At 40.0% G+C, this 12710-nt stretch overlaps 1 protein-coding gene across 1 annotated transcript in view; it reads left to right on the top strand.

Annotated features, from left to right (window-relative positions):
* Positions 1–8101, top strand: part of LOC307233128 (amyloid-beta A4 precursor protein-binding family A member 1-like) — a gene marked incomplete at both ends in the record, with an annotated part of 86816 nt that extends 78715 nt beyond the window's left edge. The window contains 5 exons of the mRNA XM_080004340.1: positions 4041–4220; positions 4697–4909; positions 5586–5705; positions 6869–7009; positions 8030–8101. Of these exons, the coding sequence (XP_079860466.1) occupies positions 4041–4220; positions 4697–4909; positions 5586–5705; positions 6869–7009; positions 8030–8101 (726 nt within the window). The remainder of the gene's footprint in view (positions 1–4040; positions 4221–4696; positions 4910–5585; positions 5706–6868; positions 7010–8029) is intronic.
* Between the last annotated feature and the right edge of the window lie 4609 nt (positions 8102–12710).

Below are 12710 nucleotides of genomic sequence, written 5' to 3'. Positions count from 1 at the left end.
TGGCAGTTTCGCCTACCACTCGCCACCCTAGTGGCGTGTTCAGGGACCTCTGGCACAGAGACACAGACAACGGGCTTGTAAAAAACACACAACTTTATTGTGGAGAGGGGGCTTGATTAAACAAGCCCTGGAGCAGATTGACACAGGTCATGACAGGGCTCCTACCTCCTGAGTTTGTGTGGGGATGGGGGTTTAACCTGTTGCTCGTTAGACCAACCAACAAGCAACAGGTATGCAGCCACTCTGATCCTGGGTCCCTAATTACCTGGATCCAGGTCAGGTGTGGCTGCTCAAACCAAACCATGCTCATACCACCGACACCTTTGCTACTTTCCAACAAAAGTTTCTGTGACCAAAATTCAAATGTTATTGATACATTTAGAATTACCAATTGATCAGATTTGATTTCTCATTCACTGTTCTGGGAGACCTTAAAAGTAGTTCTGCTTCATGAGATTATCTCACAAATAAACAAAACCAAGAAAAAAAACATTTGCAGGACCTTACAGATGCGATACTTTAGCTTGACACCCTATATGACACACAGACCCTTCCCAGAGTTATACCAGCAGAGACTAGATTTACAGTCAGAGTTGAATATACCATCAACAAAAAAAGTTGAACGCTTGCTACTGCACTGCCATGGTCTGTCCTATGAATATAGTGACAAGAACAGTCGGTTACTTGCTCATCAGCTTCAGCGCCAAGCGGTTAATGGTGGTTAAAGCAGCCACACCTGTCTTGGGTCTAGTTAATTGGGCCTGGGATCAGGGTGGCTGTAAGTCTGTTGCTTGTTAGAGAAATCAATGGGCAACACTCCCCACACACGCAGGAGAGGAGCCCTTGTTATTACATGTTTTACATCTGCTCCGGGCTTGTTCCATCTTGCCCACTCACTACAATTAACTGGTACTTTCAACCCCATCGTCTGAGTCTCTGTGTTGGAGGGCCCTGAAAACGCCCCTTGGGTGGCGTGTGGCAGGCAAAACTGCTACAAGCTGTAACAACATTATCTCCAAGCCTCAAGACATTAACAAAGTCTTTGAGTGTTTTTACTCCTCTCTCTCCAAATCTGAACCACCTCCCAAGAGAAAATTCATAGATAATTTCCTAAACAGCTTGGAATTCTTCTACCAATTCCACAAATAATTTTATAAGTCTTCAGTGAGGCACTGGAAAATGGGTCGCTACCCCAAATACTCACCCAAGCAACCATTTCACTTCTTAAAAAGGATAAATACCCCACAGACTGTGGATCATACTGTACAATCTCACCAATTATTACAGAAGGAAATCTTTAAGCTGAAGTGAGAGCCAGACGTTCTGAAAACATTATTCCCCAGATCATTTCTGACGACCAAACTGGGTTAATTAAAGGCTGCCTCTAATTTTCCAATATTCGTAGACTCTTGAATATTATTCACAAAACTAATTCTACTCTCCCGCCTGAGGTTATGATATCTCTGAACACAGTGGAGGCCTTCAACCGAATACTTCGATATTTGGGTTCGGTGAAACATTTATTTCATGGATCAGGTTGCTCTATGCCTCCCTCTTGGCTTGTGTTATGACTAATTCTTTGCTTTTTGCTTATTTTCCCCTCTCTCGTGGGACAGGCCAAGGCTGCCCACTTTCGATGGCGTTAAAGTCCTCAACCCGTTTCTTGAATACAAGTATACAGCCTAGTCCACTGTTAGCCATTTTTGGAGTGCTAGCTGAACCCCTCACTGGTAATTCAAACAAGACATTTACATTTTAGTCATTTAGCAGACGCTTTTATCCAAAGCGACTTACAATTGTTCAAACACCGACGGACGCAGCCATCAGGAGCAATTAGGGGTTAAGTGTCTTGCTCAAGGACACTAGAGCATGCTAGCAGGAGGAGCCTGGGATCGAACCAGCAACCTTTAGATCACTAGACCACCAGCTCTACCGCCTGAGCTACCATCCCCATATGGTAGACTGACATGATTGCTTTTGTTACACTTCTACCCTGGTGAAGGATACTGTCGTGGTTCAACAAAGGTCCGGATCTGGGGCCAGTAAAAAATCTGGATCTCTGCATGACGTCACTATCTTATTCTGGCTCCAAAAACTTAGAAGAAAAACATTGGAACTGGACCAGAGCTTTACGCAATCAAGTTTATTGTGTATCGGAAGAAAAAAATACAGCCGCAAACTTGGAGTTGGCTTCGCGAAAACTGAATGATCTTATTCCTCCTTAAAGTCTGCTTTAAAGTCACGGAGAAGCTTGCTCATTTACATGTTCTGCCTTTTTTTGGTGTCATGATTTTCTCAAAATTCCATTTGAGCCATTCGCAGCTCGTAGTCTTGTCATCATGTGTTCTGATGTCACTTTCCAGACATCAATCGCAGCCTTCACAGCTGACCACCCTCCCCTTTCTTGGAAGAGGGCGATCTCTGTGAACTCCAGTACTTTTCCAGCCAGCTATTTCTTTCTCAGGAAAGAGCTGACTCCATGATTCTTGGCTTTGCCATACATGGGCATGTGACCTTGAAATGTCCAGCTGCATTTTGGTAGTCTTGTCTATGGAAGGCTTTGGCTCCCTCTGCTGGCCTCATGATGCCCTAGAATTTGGCTCCCTCTGCTGGCCTCATGAAAAATACATTTTTTAAAAGGTTTTTTGATACACTAAATTTTAGTTAGTTTTTATCGCATCCGATTTAGTATAACATGTAATAGGTTCTTTTTAAGTAGGGTTATTAATTAACCACAACACCCCCTTTGTGACTTCTAAACTCACATTCTTACAAAATTACGAGGATAAATACTTCAAGTGGTTATGCTGGATAACATATGGCTTAACGACAGTAGCAATGTGCATGCAGGATATATTGAAGGCAAACAAACGGCACATAGGTGTACCTGTAAGTAGATGCATAATCAAACAACTGTAGTGAGTATAGGAAACAAATGCATAACACAACAACTGCGGTGAGTATACAAATACTACAAGGATATAGGTGGTGTAAGTTATGTGTGAGGATCAGTGAATTATATGAGAAATACGGGTGTGAGGTGTGTTATGCATAAACATTGGAGTGGTCATATTTGGTTATCAGATAAAAATATTTATATGCTTGATAATATTTTTGTTGAAAAAAATTATGCAACACCATATTTTCTGTGGTATAAACAGAAAAAGATTACCAAATAAAAACCTTCACAGAACAACCATAATATAGCAGGTACGCAAGAAACCATTCATCTGTGGTAGCGTTTTGGCTGTGAATTTCACAAAGTCCGCCTTCGCAGCTGGTGAATATGCTGCAGTCGTTCATTTTATCAAGTTTATTTTCCTGTGGAGTTACTAATTAACCACAACAATACTTCTAGTCTGGAAATCATCTACACCCCTGTCATTCCCTACCTGGCTAACAGACATGATCTTCTTTCTAACGTTAGAAAAGATCAAGTTGATGCTCAGAGGGGTAGGTGAGAGATTCTTGTGTGTGTAAACAATGTGTACTAAAAATGTACTAAACATCAGAACTTCACCCATGTAAGGTTTTGGTTTATTATTTATTTTTTTTGTATTTATTTATTTTGATTTACCACCCACACGCCTCCCCCTTATATGTTTCTTTGTATCTCTCTCTAGGGGAGTAATCAGTTTTGGAATACTTTCTCTTCCATCTGTATTTTTTGTCACTTATTGCAGCATTGAGTAGTTGTTTGTCTTTGAAAATGCTATTGTAGAAATCAGTGCTGGACAGGTCAAAAGTCTCCATGGGGAAATCAATGCATTATTTATGATCATGTTTTTCTCACTAGTGTGATGACTCTATGGGGCTTTGGGTGAGAACATAAGGAACAAATCATATTCCGTATCTATATGACATTAAATTTGTTCAAAAACGGATACCTTCAAAAGTCATATATGGTTTTCACTTGTAAAATCGTGTGATTTGTTTGCAATGGTTCATAGATACAGCTGAAAACAAACAGCAGACTTGACAGACATGATTTGATTTTTGCTAATTCTGTATGATCATAATAAAAGCAATATCACCACTAGGCCCAGCTGATAGCGCAGTCCATTGGACAGGCCTTCAGCGTAGCGTACCAGGAGTTCTTGAGGGCGAATGGCATCAACCCGGAGGACCTAAGTCAAAAGGAATACAGTGACCTGCTCAACACCCAGGACATGTACAATGATGATCTGATCCACTTCTCCAAGTCTGAAAACTGCAAAGATGTAGGTGCATTTGCCTGCTGAAGCAAAATGCCATTTGTGCTGTTGTCAAAGGAGGCTGTAGCTAACATGAAAAAAGACTACGGGTGTCAGATAAGGAAAAAATAACCTAAAGATGTTTTTCTAATGAACAGCAACCTTGTGAAAGAGGTACTATCAGGAGCTAGTGGAATCAGCTGACAAGATGTCTGTGGAAGATTAGAATTAATTGTATGAATGAAATTACTCTGTTGTGTATCTTACTGACAAAAAAGGAAATACATTTTGTCCTTGTATTCCACTGATCTGCTGTCCAAAGATATAGCATTAAGGAAGCTAACGTAATGTTCTGGACAAAAGACATTGTGCTAGAATTTCGTGGAAGACAGAATTTACACAGAATCCACCAAATTTATTTGTAAAATGTAATCTCTAATATCTTCATTTGGCTTTGTCGAGCTAGTTTGACCACATTTTGACTGTTTGCTTTTTCCCTGCAGGTGTATATAGAGAAAGCCAAGGGAGAGATTCTGGGGTTGGTGGTCGTGGAGAGTGGCTGGGGTTCTATCCTGCCCACAGTCATCATTGCTAATATGATGCACGCTGGACCAGCTGAGAAGTCTGGTCATCTCAACATTGGAGACCAGATCATGTCCATAAACGGCACAAGTCTGGTGGGACTGCCCCTGTCCACCTGTCAGAGCATCATCAAGGTGCATGACACACATTAAGATCCATCTTGATCTGTGTGCATTTGTTTCGTATTACAAAACCAAACAAGCCAAAAATAAATTTTGATTTTACGTCTCTTTTAGTATGTCTTTCACGTCCACAACAGGAAATTGTTGTTTCTCCAATTTACATATGACACTGTTGTACATGTACTGTAATTGGTTAACTATACCCAAGCACAAGCATAACTGTATCTGCCTGGAAATTACCAGTCCCTGTTTAGTGAAAGGGATCAATGGCTGATCAGCTGGCTTCGGCTGGTAGGAGACCAGCTTTTTCTGTTAAGGGAGTCCTGGTTTTTCACTGCGCTACAAATCCCACGCCCCGATGGAGAAATCAGGGTGTGGGATTATGGATGGAATGGGATTATGCTAATTAGAAGTTGTGTGCAGGCACCTCTTAATTTAGAATGATTCGGATTGAAATACACACGCACACTGGTAAGAACAAATGTGGCCGGTACTTACGCGTCTGGAATCCAGCGATAACTTTGCATATCCAATTTTTTTCAGAAAGTAAGAACATTTTTATGCACATGTTAGTGCTAGGGTCTGATTATGTAATAAGATCCAATTTTTATGCAACTAGCCTCATTCACTGTGAATTTCTGTTGTCTGTTGTGTTGTGTCCTTTGTTCCCGTTGTTTGCACTGTGTAGGGCTTGAAGAACCAGTCCTGTGTCAAGTTGAATATTGTTAGATGCCCCCCAGTGACCACTGTACTCATCAGACGACCTGACCTCCGTTACCAGTTGGGCTTCAGCGTCCAGAACGGCATTGTGAGTGTCAACAACAGCAAAAGATGCTGTTGTGGATGTGGGGGGTGGTTTTGACACCATCTTAGGGTGGGGAGAGCCAATGCTGGCAAGCGGAAGGGGACACAGTTGCAGGAGATGCGGTAATAAGCCCCATCATCCCACACCTGAGCTTTCGCTTCCAGTACCTGTCTGCAAAATTTGAAGTCCCCCTTGCTCACAAAGGTAGAATTTTTGGATGAAAAAAACAGTGGGGTAGTGGGGCTGGTTTTAGCGCCATCTGCTGTTGGGGAGAACCAACACTGGTAACTGATAGGGGACGCAGCTGCAGGAGATTGAAGTCATTAGTAGATTATTGAAATGCTGCTGTGGTTTCACCTCTCTCACTCTCCTGACAGCGAGGCTGGGCTCCTACTTTTTTATTTCAGTTTAAATAAACTTCCTGCTTGTTCTACCTGCCTCCTGGTCCCTCTCTCTACTCTGCAACCGACAAGATACAGTCACAGTGGGGCATGATGGACGGACAAGCGAAAAGGTGGAGTGGGAGCCCAGCCTCGCTGTCAGGAGAGTGAGAGGTGAAACCACAGCAGCTTTTCAATCATCTACTAATTACTTCAATCTCCTGCAGCCGTGTCCCCTATCAGTTACCAGTGATGGTTCTCCCCAACAGCAGATGGCGCTAAAACCACACCCACTACCACGGCTGTGTTTCTTTCATCCAAAAATTCTACCTTGGTTAGCAAGGGGGACTTCAGATTTTGCAGACAGGTACTGGAAGTGAAAGCTCAGGTGTGGGATGAGTTTGGAGAGACCATGGAGAAGGACATCTGTCTAGCCTCAAAGAGGTTCTGGCAAACAATCCAAAGGCCCAGGAAGGGAAAGCAGGACAACACCTGAGCTGTCATCATCAAGGGTGCGGAGGTTCTGACCTCGACTGAGGATATCGTCAGGAGGTGGAAGTAACACTTTGAGGAACTCCTAAACCCGACTGAGACTGACTGACTCCGGGGATGAGAAACCATCTCCTTGGTGGAAGTCACTGAGTCAGGAAACTGCGCAGTCAGGTGGAGGAGATCTGTCGAGAAATGAAGAATGTTGTTGGCTGTAATGGTGGACACACCTTTTCAATGTGGCAAGGATGTTGGGAACAGTACCAGGGGATTGATTTATTTTTCAATTCTATACAGATCTGCAGCCTGATGCGTGGAGGCATTGCTGAGCGGGGAGGAGTGAGAGTGGGCCATCGTATTATAGAGATCAACAGCCAGAGTGTGGTAGCAACATCTCATGAGAAGATTGTCCACATCCTTTCTTGTGCCATGGGAGAGGTAAGAAATATGGTCTTCATGAAAGGGGCAATTTTCTCCAGTGCCTCAAGCAGTGCTGTCAATAATCCACATAAACCAGCTCAAAATGGTTTAGGTGGCTGTGACACCAACAACCACAAGTGCCGGCTTGAGTTATGCACTGAGGTTATGAAGTGGGCACTCTCTTTCATGGTTTTTTGAATTCCCCTCTAAGCTTTGCTTAAGTATAGTATTACTTTTTGTATAATTTCTTAATCCCTGTGGGTGAAACAATTTCTCTGCATTTGCCCAACCTATTATCTCACGTGTTAGGAGGGGTGGGCTGCCATCTAGCCGCGCCAGGGGAGCAGTAAGGGGCACTTAAGTGACTTTCTCAAGGACAATTGCTGCCAGGAGGAGCCAGGGATCAAAGTGGCAATCCTCCAATTACTATACAACCCAATCTACCTCCTGAGCCACTGCCCCCCTATATAGTGTTATATCTGTGTTTGATATACAGTGTATGTAGTATTTATGTACACGTATTAATATACATACAGTATGTACACATATCATGCATTGTCACTTGAATGTAAATGGAGGTGCCAATAATTAAGTTGACTCCCACACTTATAATTATAAACAGTACTTACATATATTTGTAAAATAGCTGGAATAGCCATTGTGAAGAGGGATCAACTTGCTCTTGCCAGCCTCCAAATCACCGTAGCATCATGTATGTGTATGTAATGTTTTCAAAGTCTGTTTTTTGTCAGACGGACATCATTACTGTATATTGTATAATACGATGTGTAATGCTCACTGACAGGCTCCAGAGAAAACTGTGCAGAAGGTTATACATTAAAAATGTAAAAATGGGAAATATTTTCTGATGAGAACAAAAATTTATATCCTGTGATCCAAAATTTATCAAAAAAGAAAATATAGAATCCAGTCTCCAAAATGTATATCCTATGTACAAAATCCCAGAAATGGAATAACAACAGACTTTCTCTTTAGTCTCTTTCTCTTTGACTTCATCTTTTTCTGTCCTTGTTTCAGATTCACATGAAGACGATGCCTGCAGCCATGTACCGCCTCCTAACTGCACAGGAGCAGCCTGTTTACATATGACTGTTTGACGCATTTGTCCTCAGTTCACAAACATAAGCGGCATCATGAAATTACATAGCTGTCCAGGACTGACTTAGTCCCAAATTTTGCAAGTGCAACCTCTCCCCAACTTTAGGTCACCTGTCTAAAGTTCTTTGCTTCTCTTTATGGATCTCTGTCCGGCTTCATAATTCATCTTCGGTCAATGTTGGCACTCTCCAATCACTCTTCTATGGCTATTTTATACGCAATAAATACGATGATGAATATCGCCATGTTATTTCTGAAACACGGAGGTAAGGAAAACACTGTCTGTGCGGACGACAGGATGGCATACGTAACGACCGTCTCCCCTATCCCCACCAGCCTTTGTTGAATTTAGTCGAGAGCTGAACCGCGGGAGATGAAAAAGTTGACTTAAAATGTTTAATTGGACAAAGAGAGATGCCAAGGGATCATCTCTGTGTTCAAAATTGGTTAGTTAGTCTGCCTTATAAGCAGGATACATTTGGACATTATGTCTAATTTGACTAATTGTGTGACATTCCTTTAACTTCTAGCAAGCATGAACAAATATTCCCTTCTCTCTTTATGTTGTGGCTTCTCTGCATTCTTATATCATCTGGTTTTCACATTTGCATGTCTGCAACCCATAATCATTTTGAAAAGTAGAAAGGCAGAGTTTTATGCACAAAATTTGGCCTCCGTTTTGCTCTTATAGTCCTCCTCCATGAATCCCATCTAGCCTTACTGTATTTCTGATTCACTGAGGGGCAATGAACAGCATATAATGGTAGCTATTGTTGTATAAAGAGAGCTGCAGGATTGTACTTGTCCGTTTTTGCTTTTAGTTTGTGTGTGGTGTGTTAACAAAAGTCCATATTTAAGCCAAAATTTATTTATATATATATACACACTATATATATGTGTGTGTGTGTGTGTGTGTTTATGTATACTGTATATCAATTGATCATTGACATAAAAAGCTGTAGACAAACAAAGTATACCAAGAAAAGTGAAAGGATATTTAAGCTTAGTTAAATATAGGAAATAGTGTGAAATGACATGAATGTATATAAAGTAGAATACAGGGTTGAGTCGTGTGATGTATTCCTTTCCCTAATGCAAAAGGGTACCGGCTTTTGTGAGACAATTACATCTTCCCATGTCAACCACTGCCCCTTGAAAATGAATGCTTATCCATTCAATATATAACAAAATAAATTCTCACTCATTTGAATATTATTCAATATTTTCCTGTAAATGTGTCTAAACTATATAACCAATAGACATACAAAAACTGTAACTCACAGTGATGTGATTTGATTTGCTCCCTAGATCTCTAACATTAGAGACTGAAGCTGCGATCCATGACGAGAGCCAGAATGATTGTAACTCAATTTGCAAATAAAAATTCTTTCAGAGGGACATAATTGCATTTTTAATCCCATTTCTCCCTCCAGTTGCAATGATCTCTTTGTTTGTGGCATGTTTATATGGACTGATCAAATTAAATATGATTAAAGTATATTCAAATCTTGGAATGGGGCACCTCGTGCAGAACAGAAATATTAACTGTATATTTCCATGGAAACAATTCTTGACCTGATGGATGAATTTTTTTGAATAATTTAAACTAGTTGAGACAATACTCACCATAGCTGAACTTCATGAATAATGGTAAATCACAATCAAAATGGTCGAACTACAAGGAATATATGAATGATGCATACAAAACACTCTTTCTAATATAAATTTCCAACCTGAAATTTTGTATATTTATCTATTTTTATTAAAAACATTTGTTTTGTTTTTGTTTACTTTTCTTTTTAATAATTATATTTTTATTATTAAAGTGAACAACACAAGAACCTAATTGACAAATAGTTTCATATCATGATTAAAATAAATATAGTCCCACTGGGAAATTCCCTTTATAGAGCCACTTTTCCACAAAATGAAATCTGATCAAAGTTGTATCTGTTGATATAGAAGCTATTGAAGGAAAAAAAAAATACCATCTACAAAATTTAGAAAATGGCCATCTGTACAGTTGCTTTATTTGTGTTTCATCAGGGAGCTGCCACATCACAGCTGAATACATACTGTAGCTCTATACATACCCACCGAAAAATGAAATATTCCAAGTCGACAGAATGTTCCATGGAAATATATACGCAGAGGCAGGCTATACAAATGGCAATAACATGAGTGATAATAACCGTTATTATTATACCGATAATAATAAACAATTACGATAATAATATTTTTCACAGATTAAAGAATGTATACATGTCTGTATACATGATCGGGTAAAAAAACAAAACTTTTATTTGGTGATTTAAAGTGGAAAATCAATGGGAAACCCCCTGAAGCGGACACATTTTAATATTCGTTCCAATTGTCTGTTTAATTCCTCAAGAAACACTGCCAAAAACACAAAAAAATAAGGTCAAAATTTGTTTTAAACATGAGAGACTTGTGGAAGTAAGGTGTAGATGAAGACACAGTGCTTCAACATACTTTCGCAACACACACTCTCATTTTCAGAAATAGACAATAGCAAACCCATTGTTGCTGGCAAACAATTCTAGCCGGTTCAGTGACCCTTATTTTTTATTTTAGACAGCGATGGGGTTTCCTCAACGTATTGTTTTCTTGATTTCTCGTTCAGAGATGTGCGCAGTATACAGGGACAAGGTTTTGTCGTTTCTTTTGGGGTGCACTTAACAGCTGCAGGGTCCCCAACCCACTTACAGGTTAAAAAAAGGCACTTTATGAACCTGATACGAAATTCCTCTTTGTAGGTACAGTATATATTCTTCTCTTTATTCTATTTATTCAGATGCACAGATAGCTAAATAGGGGCTTGGTGTTGTATATAGAATATATAGAATAATACATGACAGACATAGATACATTGATACATTGTTTTAAGATAACAGGGAGATATATGAAGAAAAAACTGAGAGTTTGTTTGTTAGGAGGTCTTGTGCAGTTGGGTGCAGTAAGGATCACTAGTGGTAACTAGTTGGAGTTGCTGTGAACAAGCTGAAATAATTGCATAGGCAAAAAAATAATGATCTCCTGATTTCCCTATACAGCTGCAGATTTTCTTGTAAATATATATTTGTGAATGTGTGTATACCCTTACATACACTGTATGTACATGTGCTGTATGTGTACGAAGTTATTCAAACATCCAGTGCTTTTATCTTTTCGAGCATAGTTCTGTGAGAGTGCACTGCGAAAACATTTTTGGCAATCAACAAAATCACATTGAGGTCCAAGGATCGGAGGAGTGTGTTGCACCTATTGCTTACTTGCACATTTCAGTAAACATTTATGGAGCACATTAAAATCATTTACATTTACATTTAGTCATTTAGCAGACGCTTTTATCCAAAGCGACTTACAAGGGAGAATGTTTAAAATTGATTCGTACACATTGCAGACTTGAATCTGTGTTTGTGGATCACTTTACAAATTGGTACAATTTTGTCTCTGTTTACAATTCAATATGACATAAAAAGAATGGAAAGGGCAAATGTGAGAAGACACACTGAGCAGATAACACTGTAAAAAAAATGTTTGTGTGTGAAGGGGTTAGTTTTTACTTCTTTTTTGCTCGGTTTCAAGTTGCCTTCTTTCAGGTTTCCTTTAAATGTTGTCCTACCTTATTTTTTAAGAAAAAAACCCTTTTGTTTAACACCCATTAATCTACAGTGGTACCTCAACTTACGACTGAATCTACTTATGGCTAATCCAAGATACGAGTAGCAATAGTCGCAAAAATTTGAATTGTCTTGCGACCAACTGCTCCAAGATACGAGCATGGAATTTTACAGTTGGCGCGTCGGCGGCCCGTCAGCAGTCAGTCAGTGGGCGACTTACATCGTGTGTGCACGTAGTTCGTGGCTTATCGATATTTTTTTCATATTTACTGTGTTTGTGCTGTGTATTTTGTTTATTTTCACCCTTCATGAATAGTCCTAAGAAGAAGGATGATGGGATAAAGAAAAAGGCAATGACTCCCATTGAAACTAAGAAGGAAATCTTAGAAAAATATGAGCGTGGTGTATATGGGAAAAATTGCTTCGACATATGACTGTTTTAACATACGGCGGGTTATATTTTTTTTGCCCAAAAAAACAACAATGGTTGAAGTGGTTGATTACAGGAAGTCGCGTTGGATTTGATAAAGCATGCTAGTTGTGGTTGGTAATCTGTCAATATGGCTGGGCATTCACAAAAAACAGAACCTTGGTCGAGAAAATATCCAACCCCCTCAAGACCAAGATGTTGCAGTCTTTCACAGCTGAGAAAGAAACGCAAATCTGAGAAGCGACACAAATGTAGCTAACTACATTTCGGACTGGATAGGTTCTCAAAAATCTCAGTCACAGTTGTAGTGTGTTATATTTTTTTATCAGTGCAAATTCATGTTAAAAAAAAACCCATTGAAGGCTAACCTAGCCCTGTGCCATTCTCTCTGAATCCTGTGAATGGTAGCTTTTATCAATTTGTTTTTAAAATATTGTGGTGTGGGGATGGTGTGGTGAGCAGCCACACCTGACCTGGATCTCAATAATTAGGTTTGCAGCCAGAGTGGCTGCATACCTGTTGCTCG

The sequence above is a fragment of the Zeus faber genome, assembly GCF_960531495.2.
Source record: "Zeus faber genome assembly, chromosome: 7".
In the NCBI taxonomy this organism is placed as follows: domain Eukaryota; kingdom Metazoa; phylum Chordata; class Actinopteri; order Zeiformes; family Zeidae; genus Zeus; species Zeus faber.
Note: the sequence above shows the minus strand (reverse complement) of the source record. Positions and strands in the feature narration are given on the sequence as shown.